General features: G+C 38.1%; 1 protein-coding gene across 15 annotated transcripts in view; it reads left to right on the forward strand.

The window, feature by feature from the left end:
- The window catches only part of LOC106059246 (cAMP-specific 3',5'-cyclic phosphodiesterase 4C-like), a 295,596-nt gene that overhangs the window by 267,280 nt on the left and 10,662 nt on the right, over window positions 1-17,654 (forward strand). For 14 of the 15 annotated variants that reach the window (XM_056029187.1, XM_056029188.1, XM_056029189.1 and 11 more), the window contains 7 exons: window positions 564-667; window positions 1,574-1,686; window positions 4,048-4,141; window positions 13,931-14,124; window positions 15,958-16,056; window positions 16,403-16,567; window positions 16,875-16,974. In XM_056029187.1, the coding sequence (XP_055885162.1) occupies window positions 564-667; window positions 1,574-1,686; window positions 4,048-4,141; window positions 13,931-14,124; window positions 15,958-16,056; window positions 16,403-16,567; window positions 16,875-16,974 (869 nt within the window). The remainder of the gene's footprint in view (window positions 1-563; window positions 668-1,573; window positions 1,687-4,047; window positions 4,142-13,930; window positions 14,125-15,957; window positions 16,057-16,402; window positions 16,568-16,874; window positions 16,975-17,654) is intronic. The other variant, XM_013216815.2, reaches the window with a different exon arrangement.

Raw genomic sequence — 17,654 nt, forward strand, 5'->3', positions numbered from 1 at the left:
TATTTCTTTTGAGTCAGTATATGACGCCTTATCTACTGGAGATTCATTCGGTTTTTAATACTTGCTACTTTATTTTAATTTCGCTTTCATTAGCTTTTAGAGCAGCTATTGAGAACGAGAGAGAGAGAGAGAGACAGTGAGGGAGAGAGCAAGATATCGAGTCCAATTACAGTATCATCTAATTAGTTACAAACAATTAACACAAAACTACAAGTCTATAACATGAAGCAGTCAATTGTCTTGATCTTACATTGCGTTCGTCACTTCACCAAACCTAGGGTAGATTTAGACCTGTATTTCATTCTGACATTTAAGCAACAATTTAGTTCATCTGTTCATGTTATATTCTGAAAGGATCAACAACACGCTAGAGAACTCGTTCCAAATGTCTGACATCATTTTATAGTTTTAGCATTGATCTGTTAGAAGAACAGCATCACCTTCTTCAGTGCACACACATTCCTGTTTCTAAATGAAGCAGATGTGAACCCTTGTGGCACTAGCTAACAAACATAGAGCTTTGAATGTACGTTATAAACTTGATACAACCTCATGTGTTCCAGAACGAGGCGAGGTTCTTCTGATCGCCATGCTCATGGTCTGCTGAACCAAGCCTCCATGTCTCCCCAACACCATCAGCTCTCACCTGGGGCTTCCAGAGGATCAGGTTAGTCCATCAAATGATAATTATGTTGAAATGAAACAAATCAATAGACTCACATTTTATTTCCAACGTTCTATAGTGTAAGTAAACTTAATTAGACAATTTTTGTTTAAATAGATCTATTTCTTTGGTTCTTACATTAACAAGACTGTAAGAATTATGTCACCTTTCTATGTTGGCTTCTTTGTATTTGAACATTTTCTATGTTGGCTTCTTTGTTTTTGACCATTTTCTATGTTGGCTTCTTTGTATTTGACCATTTTCTATGTTGGCTTCTTTGTATTTGACCATTTTCTATGTTGGCTTCTTTGTATTTGACCATTTTCTATGTTGGCTTATTTGTATTTGACCACTTTCTATATTAGTTACTTTTTATGTTGGCTACTTTAAAAACATCACTTGAAATCAACAATCATAGTTATTAGAAAGCTTTTAATTAACTAGACACCTGTCCATCGGTCCAACTGTGTGTAAGTTATGAAGTCTCTAGAATGGTCAATTATTAATTTTACTTAAAACATTTCTTTTTTTTCTGTGGTTTCTGACAAAATCTTTTATCTAGCTAAAATATTTATATTTTCTATTCTATTTTTCTTTTTCTAGATAACAAATCTAGACCCATAAAAAGGTCATAACTTGGTAAAAGATTGTTCGATTTTGTTAACATAAAATACAAACAAAAATTATATAAGTTGTTCCTTTTTTTTTTCATAATTTTTTTTTTTCTATTGTTATTTACCAAATGACAGGACAACCAAATTGCAATCATTCATTTTGAATAATATACTCTGACATAGACGTACAAACAATGAGGTGTTCATTTATGTTGAATAAAAAGAGAGATGTGGTCATGCGGATGAATATAAGCCCCTGAAAAAGTTCCAGTTTGTTTCTATTTCTTTACTTCAGAAGATGGTTACATGAAACTTGCCACAGAGACTCTAGAAGAGTTGGATTGGTGTATGGAGCAGTTAGAAACTATCCAGACCCACCGATCTGTCAGTGACATGGCATCCAGCAAGGTAAGATTCTATCGACAGACGGGACACTGATACACTGGCACTAATACACAGGCTTTGACACACAGGCACTGACACATGGATATGACATTTAACGATTTCTTCCTCTACAAACGTGATGAAGTTCGTCTGCTTGTCTCCCTTACCACCCAGCGCTGGAAATGTCAAAGGGTTTTAACATCCTATCAAATGACCAAGACCTGGAATGGTGTTGATTATCTTGGACCTCGACTGACAGATCGGATTTACGGTGGTGCAGCCCAGGGTCTCACTATTAAAGGGGGGCCCAGGGTCTCACTATTAAAGGAGGGCCCAGGGTCTCACTATCAAAGGAGGGCCCATGGTCTCACTATCAAAGGGGGGCCTAGGGTCTCACTATCAAAGGAGGGCCCATGGTCTCACTTTCAAAGGGGGGCCCAGGGTCTCAATATCAAAGGCGGGCCCATTGTCTCACTATCAAAGGAGGGCCCATGGTCTCACTATCAAAGGAGGGCCCATGGTCTCACTATTAAAGGGGGCCCAGGGTCTCATTATCAAAGAGGGGCCCAGGGTCTCACTATCAAAGGAGGGCCCATGGTCTCACTATCAAAGGGGGCCCAGGGTCTCACTATCAAAGGAGGGCCCATGGTCTCACTATCAAAGGAGGGCCCATGGTCTCACTATCAAAGGAGGGCCCATGGTCTCACTATCAAAGGGGGGCCCAGGGTCTCACTATCAAAGGAGAGCCCATGGTCTCACTATCAAAGGGGGGCCCAGGGTCTCACTATCAAAGAGGGGCCCAGGGTCTCACTATCAAAGGAGGGCCCATGGTCTCACTATCAAAAGGGGGCCATGGTCTCACTATCAAAGGGGGGCCCAGAGTCTCACTATCAAAGAGGGGTCCAGGGTCTCACTATCAAAGGAGGGCCCAGGGTCTCACTATCAAAGAGGGGCCCAGGGTCTCACTATCAAAGGAGGGCCCATGGTCTCACTATCAAAGGGGGGGGCCATGGTCTCACTATCAAAGGGGGGCCCAGGGTCTCACTATCAAAGGAGGGCCCATGGTCTCACTATCAAAGGAGGGCCCATGGTCTCACTATCAAAGGGGGGCCCAGGGTCTCACTATCAAAAGATCTCACTCTCAAAGGAAACAAAATATGCATACTAAATAAATGAACAAGTGGACTCATTTGTCATTAATCAAATCCATTTTGATTAAAGTCTTTAAAATAGATTTGATGACCTCCACATATTTACATCTGACTCTGGCTCACTGGCGGATCCAGGAGGGGGGGCGGTGGAATGGCATCAATCCCGCCCCCCCCCCAACTGTAAAATTTCGAGTGGGGGGGCGGTCTAATTTATTTGTAGAAATCACAGCTTGTTTTACAGAATCAATTAAATATCTATATAAATAAAACTTGTTATTGATATTTTAACCGATCTTTTTCTTATGTCATTCCCCTGTTGGTCGATTGGGGGGGGGGGGCGAATACATCTACTGCCCTTCCCACCTAAACCCTTTAAGTGAAGGGGCGTCCTACTTTTATGGAGAAATCATAGTTTGTGAGCAAAATTAGTTCAATATCTATATAATATAAGCTACATATTGATGTTTTAACCCATTTGTATATTATGTCGCACACAGACTCTGATCTCAAATTTTATCATTAGTTAATATAAAATGAAAAAGGGTTGTACCAGCTGGGAGGGGCGATACATGCAATTGTCTTCCGCCCATCAGACAAACCAAGATTTTTTTTATATTTTATTTAAGAAAAAAAACAATATGTCACTAATATAATGTATATTTGCTATAAATTAAATTCTTGTATCGAGTTGCCCCACCTCATTAACGTTTTCACTCTACCGCCTTCTCCCCTTTCCAGACGAAAACATGACGTTTTAAAACAGACTAGTCCAATATGGCGACAGAGTGGATGTAATTGCTCACGACATTTATCTGAGTTATTTTACAACAGACTTGGTTTTGGGCAATTTAGAATTTATACGAAGCTTTCATTATAAGAGTAACAACTGAGATGAGTTCTCTACCCAAATATTGTGTGTGTGTGTGTGTGTGTGTGTGCTGTACGCATGTTTATGATTATGGTTCACTGGGCGTTAGGGTTTCGAAAAATTCGCCCCTCTCCACTTTAATGTTCTGGATCCGCTAGTGGTCTCTCTGCTGAATTTGACTTGATTGAAATGTAAAGAGCATCATTCCGTCAAACTAGTGCTAATGTTTATCAATGAATTCATAAACAAAACTTACACATTCAATTAGACATTCTCCTTTTTCTAATAACTGTTGTGTCTGAGTTCGATTCGAAGATGACATGAAGCAAACTTTTCTAACAATGTTTTTGTTTTTTTTTAATTTAGTTTAAAAGAATGCTGAACAGAGAGTTGAGTCATTTTGCTGAATCAAGTAAATCTGGAAACCAAATAGCAGAGTACATTTGTAGTACCTATTTAGGTAAGTAGGTAACAGGCCCACCTGTTTTGAGTCGAATCATTATTTACATGACATAAGACTGTAACGGAACAGACTATAACAGCTCATATTCAAACTGAAATAATAGACCAATAATAGAATGTTTTAATGTTCGGACTTCCTATAAAAGGATAAATAATAGAATAGAGCTAGCCAGGAGTCTATGCCAGGACGATTGATAGAATGTATGTCTCCTTCTGTCTAGATAGAATATGGAAGCGCCAAGAGTTTCCTCTTAAGGGCCAATTCCTGTGCCTTTGATGAAAGGATCATGCGTAGTTCCCCCTTCAATCCTGCTGATAGTTGTGATGCGCTCCATGTGTGGCCAACTCCCTCGCAGAACCTGTTGAAGGGAATACCATAGTTGATCATCCCAGCTCTCACAGGGTTCCACTCCTGATTTTTTCTTAAGGTCGACACCTGATGCACAGCAATGTAGGGGAAGTTTGAAATCAAAGTGCCTTTCTGCTACAAAAATTGCCTTTCTAGGCTGCCCGAATACACACCTTCACCTGTTAGTAGAAGCATTTTCAGTGATTGTCTTAATATAAAAGCCACATGAGCAGGCCGACTGCTAGACAGTTGTCAAAGGCTTTTTGAGATGCATAGGCCTACCATTTAGGAGTATTTTATAGACAATATGAGCTTATCATTATTGTCCAACATATTGTTTTTCAAGAACTTTAAGTGACATTCTTACAATGATTGGAACATTTTACATTTGTTCAATGTAAGCTGCAAATACATATAATGTGTAATTAGAAAATATTCATTTAACATCATTAAGGTTCAATGTTTCTGTATCTTCTACTTGTGACTCAGTGTTTCTGTACCTTCTACTTGTGACTCAGTGTTTCTGTACCTTCTACATGTGACTCAGTGTTTCTGTACCTTCTACATGTGACTCAGTGTTTCTGTATCTTCTACATGTGACTCAGTGTTTCTGTACCTTCTACTTGTGACTCAGTGTTTCTGTATCTTCTACTTGTGACTCAGTGTTTCTGTACCTTCTACTTGTGACTCAGTGTTTCTGTACCTTCTACTTGTGACTCAGTGTTTCTGTATCTTCTACTTGTGACTCAGTGTTTCTGTATCTTCTACTTGTGACTCAGTGTTTCTGTACCTTCTACTTGTGACTCAGTGTTTCTGTATCTTCTACTTGTGACTCAGTGTTTCTGTATCTTCTACTTGTGACTCAGTGTTTCTGTACCTTCTACTTGTGACTCAGTGTTTCTGTACCTTCTACTTGTGACTCAGTGTTTCTGTATCTTCTACTTGTGACTCAGTGTTTCTGTATCTTCTACTTGTGACTCAGTGTTTCTGTACCTTCTACATGTGACTCAGTGTTTATGTACCTTCTACTTGTGATATCTCCCATCAGACGAGAAAATCTACGTTTGCGCCCCCTCCCCAGCCCTCTTCCTTTACAGCCAACTTTAAGCTGAAAGTCTACAAAATCCTAAGTGTCATCACGGTGCCTAGTTTTTTTTTCTTTAATTCTGAGCTCCAGAATTGCAGTCTCATGGCGTCTACAGCGCAATATTCACCATTCGTCATATTAAAACTAAAAAAAAAGGTGACGGCACGATACTTCAATGTGAGAGATAATCTAGGCACGTGTTAGCACGTCTCTGTGTGGCGTGTTCATGTTAAGCAACACACCTTGTAATAGTCCTTGTAACACACCTTGTAGTAGACCTTGTAACACACCTTGTAATAGACCATGTAACACACCTTGTAACAGACCATGTAACACACCTTGTAACAGACCATGTAACACACCATGTAACACACCTTGTAACAGACCATGTAACACACCTTGTAACACACGTTGTAACAGACCATGTAACAGACCTTGTAACAGACCATGTTACATACCTTGTAACACACCATCACCATGTAACAGACCATGTAACACACCTTGTAACACACCATGTAACACACCTTGTAACAGACCATGTAACACACCTTCTAACACACCATGTAACACACCTTGTAACAGACCTTGTAACAGACCATGTAACACACCTTGTAACAGACCATGTAACAGACCATGTAACACACCTTGTAACAGACCATGTAACAGACCTTGTAACACACCATGTAACAGACCATGTAACACACCTTGTAACAGACCATGTTACACACCTTGTAACACACCATGTAACAGACATGTAACACACCTTGTAACACACCATGTAACAGATCATGTAACACACCTTGTAACAGACCATGTAACAGACCTTGTAACACACCTTGTAACAGACCATGTAACACACCTTCTAACAGACCTTATAACACACCATGTAACAGACCTTGTAACACACCTTCTAACACACAATGTAACACACATTGTAACAGACCATGTAACACACCTTGTAACAGACCATGTAACACACCATGTAACACACCTTGTAACAGACCATGTAACACACCTTGTAACACACCTTGTAACAGACTATATAACAGACCTTGTAACAGACCATGTAACACACCTTGTAACAGACCATGTAACACACCTTGTAACACACATTGTAACAGACCATGTAACACACCTTGTAACAGACCATGTAACACACCATGTAACACACCTTGTAACAGACCATGTAACACACCTTGTAACACACCATGTAACAGACCATATAACAGACCATGTAACACACCTTGTAACACACCTTGTAACAGACCATGTAACACACCATGTAACACACCTTGTAACAGACCATGTAACAGACATGTAACAGACCTTGTAACACACCTTGTAACACACCATGTAACAGATCATGTAACACACCATGTAACACACCTTGTAACACACCATGTAACAGACATGTAACAGACCTTGTAACACACCTTGTAACAGACCATGTAACACACCTTGTAACACACCATGTAACAGACCATGTAACACACCTTCTAACAGACCTTATAACACACCATGTAACAGACCTTGTAACACACCATGTAACAGACCATGTAACACACCATGTAACAGACCTTGTAACACACCTTGTAACACACCATGTAACAGACCATGTAACACACCATGTAACAGACCTTGTAACATACCTTGTAACAGACCATGTAACACACCTTGTAACAGACCATGTAACACACCTTGTAACAGACCATGTAACACACCTTGTAACAGACCATGTAACACACCTTGTAACACACCTTGTAACACACATTGTAACAGACCTTGTAACACACCATGTAACACACATTGTAACACACCATGTAACAGACCTTGTAACACACCTTCTAACACACCATGTAACACACATTGTAACAGACCATGTAACACACCTTGTAACAGACCATGTAACACACCATGTAACACACCTTGTAACAGACCTTGTAACACACCATGTAACACACATTGTAACAGACCATGTAACACACCTTGTAACAGACCATGTAACACACCATGTAACACACCTTGTAACAGACCATGTAACACACCTTGTAACACACCTTGTAACAGACTATATAACAGACCTTGTAACAGACCATGTAACACACCATGTAACACACCTTGTAACAGACCATGTAACACACCTTGTAACACACATTGTAACAGACCATGTAACACACCTTGTAACAGACCATGTAACACACCATGTAACACACCTTGTAACAGACCATGTAACACACCTTGTAACACACCATGTAACAGACCATGTAACACACCTTGTAACACACCTTGTAACAGACCATGTAACACACCATGTAACACACCTTGTAACAGACCATGTAACACACCTTGTAACAGACCTGTTTTTGCACACGTAGAACACGTTATCAGAACGAGGGTACATTCGACCGTTTCAACCTGTGAAAAGAAATGGTCATATTGAAATACCTTCACAAAATTCACATTGAGTCTTTCCTAGTTAGGAGATGAGAGACTACGTTGTTAATTCAATCCTTTAAATTTTTAACCTGTTAGTATCGCGAATACTTCATGACTAGATTCTACTTATAGGTGGCTAACTACAAAGTAGTATCGTGAATACTTCATCACTAGATTCTACTTATAGGTGGCTAACTACAACGTAGTATCGCGAATACTTCATCACTAGATTCTACTTATAGGTGGCTAACTACAACGTAGTATCGTGAATACTTCATCACTAGATTCTACTTATAGGTGGCTAACTACAACGTAGTATCGTGAATACTTCATCACTAGATTCTACTTATAGGTGGCTAACTACAACGTAGTATCGCGAATACTTCATCACTAGATTCTACTTATAGGTGGCTAACTACAAAGTAGTATCGTGAATACTTCATCACTAGATTCTACTTATAGGTGGCTAACTACAACGTAGTATCGCGAATACTTCATCACTAGATTCTACTTATAGGTGGCTAACTACAACGTAGTATCGCGAATACTTCATCACTAGATTCTACTTATAGGTAGCTAACTACAACGTAGTATCGTGAATACTTCATCACTAGATTCTACTTATAGGTGGCTAACTACAACGTAGTATCGCGAATACTTCATGACTAGATTCTACTTATAGGTGGCTAACTACAACGTAGTATCGCGAATACTTCATCACTAGATTCTACTTATAGGTGGCTAACTACAACGTAGTATCGTGAATACTTCATCACTAGATTCTACTTATAGGTGGCTAACTACAACGTAGTATCGCGAATACTTCATCCCTAGATTCTACTTATAGGTGGCTAACTACAACGTAGTATCGCGAATACTTCATCACTAGATTCTACTTATAGGTGGCTAACTACAACGTAGTATCGCGAATACTTCATCCCTAGATTCTACTTATAGGTGGCTAACTACAACGTAGTATCGCGAATACTTCATCCCTAGATTCTACTTATAGGTGGCTAACTACAAAGTAGTATCGCGAATACTTCATCACTAGATTCGACTTATAGGTGGCTAACTACAACGTAGTATCGCGAATACTTCATCACTAGATTCTACTTATAGGTGGCTAACTACAACGTAGACAAACAGGTTTCTGCCCTTAAGAAAACTGACCACCTTCCTTAATAAATGTCGTACTCCTATGGGGGAGGGGCGAGCACATGTTGAGAAACACTAAAAATGTTTCAAACAAAGTAGGCATAGATACAATTAAATTAAGGTAGGCATTGTAAGTAGATCATTAGATAGCCTAAATTACAATAATGAAACTACTCGGGACATAGAAACTAAAGCACATTATACGATCCTTTAATGTGTCTCTAAAATCATTTAAGTTAAATATATTAGATACATATAATTTTACAAATCTATATCCTAGAAAGCATATGATTTGTCTCCAAAACAATTATTATATTCATGAGAATAAATGTCATCTCTGTCACGTGTTTATGTTTATTTGATTCATAGACTATATATATAGAGAGAGAGAGTCTATGATTTGATTTGATGATCTTGACGATATAAACTTGTGACATATGCAGGTTCGGAGGGGCCGTAACTATCGTTCAAACATTTTATTAAACAAGGAAGTAACAAAGTGCTGATAAAGATTTTCAAGAGTTTCAACTCATTTAAACTTGAACTAGAAACAATAAATGTATGTACAAAGATATATGAAGCAGATACAGGATTCAGTCAATAAAATGAGTAACTATTTACTTTTAAACTAGCGACTTTTAAGTCTAACTTTCTAGCTCTCTCTCTCTCTCTCTCTCTCTCTCTCTCTCTCTGTCGTTCCAAGCTACTACTGCTCCTTGTATATCTTTCCTTAGAATAAAGAACCGTGACATCTCAAAACCCTGTCGTTTTTTTAAATTTAACTTATGTTAATTTTATTTCCCTGCTGTAGCCTTAAACTAAGTTTTAATCGGCGTCTTTCTGGCATTTAAGCGTGGGTACGCGTGACCTAATTTGAGATAGGTACACTGTCCTCATTTTGTGAATAATGAGGTGTCACCAGTGACGTGACAATCTCCAGCTTGAAGTAAATTCTCTTGGCTTGAACAGGGAGACAGGCACTCATCTTCAACAGTGTTGTAGTGGGAAGACAGTTGATTGAGTCGAAATACAAAGAAACAAATACTGAAATACTGAGTCTCATCTTTGTTGCAGGCCTATTTTGTTTGTTTATTTGTATTTTGACTTAAGTTATTCAACTGTTTTGTATTTTGACTCGGCTATTTTAGGGCTTAACCTTTCTGCTCCTAATAGCTCATAGGGGTCTACACATAAAATTTTGAAAAGAGATGCATGACAAAATACCTGCAAATCTTTGTTGAATAACTTGATCGTTAAAGGCCTAGTTATTGGAAGGATAAGTCCTACTAATACAGTGTGTTGATAACTTATTGAATCTCGTGCCTATAGAACGTATCCAGTGCTACGATGAAGTGTCGATGACTGTGAGCGTTAATTAGCTTCACGACAATCCCCGGAAAGCCTCTAAGGCTATTCCCAAAAGCTCGCTAAGGTCACCAGATCGATGCATGCGGAAATAAGATAGATAACTCGTTCTCAACTATTACATGATTTTATGGGAAAAATTGACTCTTCGTTTTTTTTGTTTTTTGTTTTTTTAAAAGAAAGAAAAAAAATGCACACAAAAAAAAAGACCCAGACGATGTAGTCTACAATTCAAAGTGTTTTGAAAGCAAACATCTATATGTGATACTATTTTGGTCCTATCCCAGTCTGCCTCAAGGTTGAATAGAAGTTGTTTTATTAATTAAAACTTCGTTGCAAACAATGAAGGCTATTAGAACGAGGTCAAGCAGACGGATTGCGGACATAACGAAGAAGGCAAATATGGCGCCAATATGTCAATCTATAGTAGTGGTCAATAAAACGAGGCGACGTCTTCATGAGGACATCTTCCTCAAGTTGTGCACTGGCTGCAGCCTACTTAACGTAGTACACTTACTCTTCTATTCTAAAATGAAATAGATGATTCTGAACTCTGCTCTAGTTGGATGATTGCGTCCCATAGTGGACACACCTGGCACATTCCTCGTTCCATAGTGGACACACCTGGCACATTCCTCGTTCCATAGTGTACACACCTGGCACATTCCTCGTTCCATAGTGGACACACCTGGCACATTCCTCGTTCCATAGTGTACACACCTGGCACATTCCTAGTTCCATAATCCATATGCTTGGACAAATTTGTAAAAATGCTCCTTCTTCCCTAGCGCTATTAGAGAATGAAATGGGTTGCCTGAATCAGCGAGGAAAACCAGTGACTTGGCAGAATTTAAGTCATTGGTTAACATGCCTGACTAGATGCATGGCGCGTAGGACGTAATCATCTTCTTTTTTTGAAATAACGTCTGTATATTATAAGATAAGACACACCGAGCTAGCCGTCAATGAATTTGTTGAGGCTGCTGCCTCTTCTGGTCTGTCCATCAACCTCATGAAAACGGAGGTCACTCTTCAGAACTCTTCAATCGGGTCTTAGCTCCACATACCAGTTTAAATAGCCATTTCCTTAATGTTGGCAACCTTCACGTACTTGGGAAGCAACGAAGCGTCACTATCTTAAGAAATAGACAACCGTCTGGCTAAGTCTTTTGGTCGCCTCAAAATGAAAGTATGGAGAAATAGGTGTCTTCGCCAACAAACAAAATTAATGTATACAAAGAACTGGTTCTCAACATATATTTTTAAGACTCTGAGACCCACAGAAGGCATCTAGGGCTCCTCGAACCATCCAAAGGTTCCTTATTCCTTGAAAGGCATACGCTGGCAGGAGTACATACAAATGACCATGTTCTGCTCGAGGCGGATGTGGGCAGTATAGAAGCATTACTTACCCTTCAACAGCTGCACTGGGTCGGACACATATTCCGTAGGGGTGGTAACTCCAGACCTTTATCTTTTGACGAGCGTAAAAGAGGTGTTTCCGGATGCGCTGTAAAGATCAAGTTGGTGATATTTTACTTTACATGGATGAAAGCAACTTGCAGTAGATGGCTTCTGGATGAGACAGCTGGAGATCTATCACAAAGGTCGCTGGACACAGACCCAAAAAAAACAAGTTACCGATGAAAGATGCAGACCAAGAAAACCTCGGAGAAAGCAAAATCTGCAGATTTCAACTGGATTTGCGTGGTGGTCACGTGAAATACACTTATTGTTAATCTCCGCAATCGAAGACTAAACCTCATGTTTTCTAAACATATGCATTGAAATAGAATTGTGCTAATAGCTGAGATAAATGAAAGAACTCAGTTTGGTCATCGAAAATAAACCAAATTGAATAGTTTTCTGTACTAGTCAATAGGCTTACCTTCAAATATCCTTCTTGTATTTGTGTGTGTGTGCGTGTGAATAGAAGGATGTAAATGAGTAAGATCGAGAGATGAAATGGTTATTGTGAATTTGATTATTTTATTGATTCAGTCTATCCGCCTTTATGGAGCTTTGCTCTAATAGTGTGTGTACCTCACGGGGATCGGGGGGGGAGCACTAATTGACAACACATTTTATTTTGTCATCAAATGGTCTTGTTCTAAAAACATAAATATTTCTTATTGTCTCTTTTACTATTAAAGAATCGTAGGAGGAGGAGAGAGAGAGAGAGAGTAAGCGAACAAGAGAAGAGGAAGAGTTACGGTCTATGTGTAATGAATGTATCCTCTAAGCTGCTCAGTGTTGTGGGGCAGACAACCCACTTTGTCATCCAGAAATATCGTTCGCTGTCAGCTGGCCTAACAACAGCTCTAAATTTTATTGCATTCGTGCGCTGGACCGAATAGTTCGTGCACCAGGGACTACATTGTCATCTGCCATAATGATGAGAACTTGGTCTTGAAACAAATTCTTGCGTTTCAATTTTTTATTGTGTTACTGAAAAATAATAAAATAATATGAATAAAAAAAAACCTGAATGTTTTGAAATGGATAAAGCACAGGAGGCTCCAGCAGACCAGAAATGAAGGCTTTGTGAGAAGAAGCGTCGATTATCTCCCCTGTTCCTTGACCAAATTTTTCATTATAATCAAAAAGAAAATAACATTATTTGCTGTGAATAAAGGAAATTGATAAAAGCGGTGACATGTTCCAGGCCCAGTTAAACCTATTTATAAAGTGAGACACAAAAAAAAGTATTTAAATTAGAAAACCATGTTTAATTAATGATAGATAAACTAATTATAAAAGCACAACTTAGTTACTACCATTTGCCTTGTATCATAAGCACATTTTCTTGATACCTGCAACCACATCCAGAATCATATAATAATATCTTTAAATTTAAATATATAATCCCTTTGATAAAAAATAAAAAAGTACGGTGCTAATCAAACTCTGCCAAATCCAACATAGGTAGCAACAAATTTTAATACTCACTAATCCTGAAACCTAATGCTTGATTTTTTTTTATCAATGTAGATTATGACATTGTCTGTTTGCTTTCAAAAAATATTTGTGTTTGACTAATGCTTTAATATAGGATTTTGTTTGTGAGACAGTTAGGCCTAAGTATAGAGCGGTTTTTTGCTAATTCAAAAACTTCTGCTTGAAGTTCTGTCAAACAGATTGAGACTTATAATCCTAACAAGATGACCAAATTAAAGACCATGAGTTCAACCAACTTCTAATTGAACACTAACAGTTCAGCGTTTCGTCACTTTGCAACCAAAAAACAAGTGTATGAGTGACTTTTAAATGTATAATCCATATATGGACTACACAGTCATGTGATTAGAATGCCATTTTACAGAACACTAATTGCTACTATCTATTTACCGTGTCAATCGTCCATTGATTGTTTGTGTCCATAATATTTGCAGATAAACAACAAGAGCTTGACCTTCCGACCCTGAAGGTCGATCACGTGGATACTGTTGTAAAAGCTAAAAATATAGACAAGACAAGACCCATGTGCCAAATTTCAGGGTTAAGAAAGTTGAAACATGCCAACAGCTTTACTGGCATAGTTCCTACACATGGTGTTGAGACACCATACAAGGAAGAACTCACAAAGGTGAGACTTTCAATCACTGTGAACAGTGGCCTAGCTCCTTTTTCCAAACCTCACCAACCCACATATTCATTTTCTTATCTGACTTTTATTATTTTATCCATGGAGTCAGCCTAGTGATTGTATTATACTGGTGTTCTATATCTTGAGAGACCCTGGTCTCAGCCTAGTGATTGTATTATACTGGTGTTCTATATCTTGAGAGACCCTGGACTCAGCCTAGTGATTGTATTATACTGGTGTTCTATATCTTGAGAGACCCTGGTCTCAGCCTAGTGATTGTATTATACTGGTGTTCTATATCTTGAGAGACCCTGGACTCAGCCTAGTGATTGTATTATACTGGTGTTCTATATCTTGAGAGACCCTGGACTCAGCCTAGTGATCGTATTATACTGGTGTTCTATATCTTGAGAGACCCTGGACTCAGCCTAGTGATTGTATTATACTGGTGTTCTATATCTTGAGAGACCCTGGACTCAGCCTAGTGATTGTATTATACTGGTGTTCTATATCTTGAGAGACCCTGGACTCAGCCTAGTGATTGTATTATACTGGTGTTCTATATCTTGAGAGACCCTGGACTCAGCCTAGTGATTGTATTATACTGGTGTTCTATATCTTGAGAGACCCTGGACTCAGCCTAGTGATTGTATTATACTGGTGTTCTATATCTTGAGAGACCCTGGTCTCAGCCTAGTGATTGTATTATACTGGTGTTCTATATCTTGAGAGACCCTGGACTCAGCCTAGTGATTGTATTATACTGGTGTTCTATATCTTGAGAGACCCTGGTCTCAGCCTAGTGATTGTATTATACTGGTGTTCTATATCTTGAGAGACCCTGGACTCAGCCTAGTGATTGTATTATACTGGTGTTCTATATCTTGAGAGACCCTGGTCTCAGCCTAGTGATTGTATTATACTGGTGTTCTATATCTTGAGAGACCCTGGACTCAGCCTAGTGATTGTATTATACTGGTGTTCTATATCTTGAGAGACCCTGGACTCAGCCTAGTGATTGTATTATACTGGTGTTCTATATCTTGAGAGACCCTGGACTCAGCCTAGTGATTGTATTATACTGGTGTTCTATATCTTGAGAGACCCTGGTCTCAGCCTAGTGATTGTATTATACTGGTGTTCTATATCTTGAGAGACCCTGGACTCAGCCTAGTGATTGTATTATACTGGTGTTCTATATCTTGAGAGACCCTGGACTCAGCCTAGTGATTGTATTATACTGGTGTTCTATATCTTGAGAGACCCTGGTCCCTTGGTGTAAGCTACCATAGTGAAAAAGGTGTGTGTGTGTGTCTGCGTTAGAGGAAAATTGAGAGGGAGAAACAAACTTATGAAAATAAAAGAGAGAGAAAAAGAGACAGAGAGAGAAAAGTAAAGAGAGTTGATAGGAGTGAAAATTTAAAAAATCAACTCTTATGATAAGATATTAAGCCGAGAAGTTTCTGTCTGGTCACCACTCTCTCAGTAATTGTAGACTTTTGTCATTGCCTTCTACATGAGTGAACTTAGAGATTTTTTCTGGGCCTTGGGGAATCCAATGTTTCTTATGGGCAGCTATGTTTGAGATTTTTTTTTTCCTTTGACTAAAAGATTTGGATATGACTAAAAGTCACTTGAAGCTGTGAATGAATGTTAAGTAATATATCTGTAACTAAGGGTTATTAATATTTTAAACATAAACATCAAATATATCTACATTTAAGAACTTACAAACACAATAATCTAGCTTAGCTTTTAACTATAGATTTAGATCTAGGATTAGATCTGGGTCTAATCATTTCATGGGTTGAATGTTTTCAAAATACTTTTCAGATCTTAAACGACATAGACAAATGGGGCATTGACATCTTCAAAGTCAATGAATTCTCAAACAACCGACCTCTCACTTGTGTAACATATACAATATTTCAGGTAATTTTATGATGTGTCTAGTTGTTTTTTTTCTGGGGCTCATTTATTTTAATCTTTGGTCTCTTTAATCTCAGTCTAGGTGATCATTGATTTTATATAGGTCAGTGCTTCAGTCTTCCTCTGTGGAGTTTCATTTTAAGAAGTTAGGTCACAAAACTAGAATAGCTTTATGGAGATCAAAATGTAGGCCTAGATTAGATCTAGAAGTCTTAGCCAGATAATCTGACTATGAATTTGATGAAAATATATCTCCAGGTCTAACAAACAAAAAAACTCAGACTTTTGATTTAGTGTTTTTTTTCAGCTTGATCATTTCCTTTTATATTATTGACTATTATTTTTCCAGGAACGAGAGCTCTTGAAGACATTTAATATTGCTCCCCATACATTAGTGACCTACATGATGCATGTTGAGGACCACTACCACCGGGACACACCCTACCACAATGCCATCCATGCAGCTGATGTCACACAATCGACACATGTTTTACTTTCAGCCACTGCTTTAGAGGTCAGCACTTGATTCATATTTAATCAGGGGGAGAAAATAAAGGCTGAAAAATAGAGAGCTACACCACCAAGTGCAACTGTTTTGTTTGTATAGCATTTGTCTAAAGTTACTCATATTGCTTGTATTTGATAAACAATCATAAAAATAACTATTCATTATTTAAGAAAAATAAAAACTATAAACTTTTTTTTGCAAAAATACTTTTTGATAACATTTTAACTCATTTATTTTTAGATTTCAGAATATTGTATATAGATTAATGATACCATTCCTTATGCTGACTATTTGTACTTTTGTCTGTTCACAGAATGTGTTCACAGACCTAGAAATTTTAGCAGCAATATTTGCATGTACTATACATGATGTAGACCATCCAGGACTCACCAATCAATATCTTATTCAAACAAGTAAAGTTCTGTTGTTGTTGTTTTTAATTGCCTTTTAAAAACGTTATTTGGATGTGTACAGTGGAAGTGAGAAAAAAGGACTTTATCATATGCCAGAACACTACTCTAAAAGACTTTTTAAAGTCATTCTTGACCCGCTAATGTTAGCAGATATATTGCACTGTTGTGCTGGTATACAAAATAGTCTTTAGCAAATTAGATTCTTTATTTGACAAGGATAGCTGCCTGGTTAGTTGGTATTTGCTATGGGCTTTGGACTGTGCTCTAAATAATGAAGAGTTTGAACCCTACTTGTTGTCTCCCCCTAAAATCCATCAGTAGGTTTTGGTCAAGAAGAAATAGTTTTCATTTCTTATGGAATGTAAGAAACTTGTTGAAAAAATAATACTAAAAAAGATCAAGTCTTTGACTTTTATGTTATGGAAAACTAGGTTATGGACATGGTCATTGTAGTAGCTGTGACTAAATGTATGAAGCTACAAATGATCTCAAACTTATAATAGACAGTAAAAACTGTAATATATGACCCATTAAAAAGATTTCCCATATTTGACTTAGATAGACATAAGGTCAAAGCTTAGAAGTACCAAAAAAAAATGTTTTACCAGGCACAGAATTAGACTGTCAATAATTTTTTTTATACATTCAAATTTAATTTCTTATGTACTAGTAGAAAAAAA

This window comes from Biomphalaria glabrata, chromosome 5 (assembly GCF_947242115.1).
Source record: "Biomphalaria glabrata chromosome 5, xgBioGlab47.1, whole genome shotgun sequence".
In the NCBI taxonomy this organism is placed as follows: Eukaryota; Metazoa; Mollusca; class Gastropoda; family Planorbidae; genus Biomphalaria; species Biomphalaria glabrata.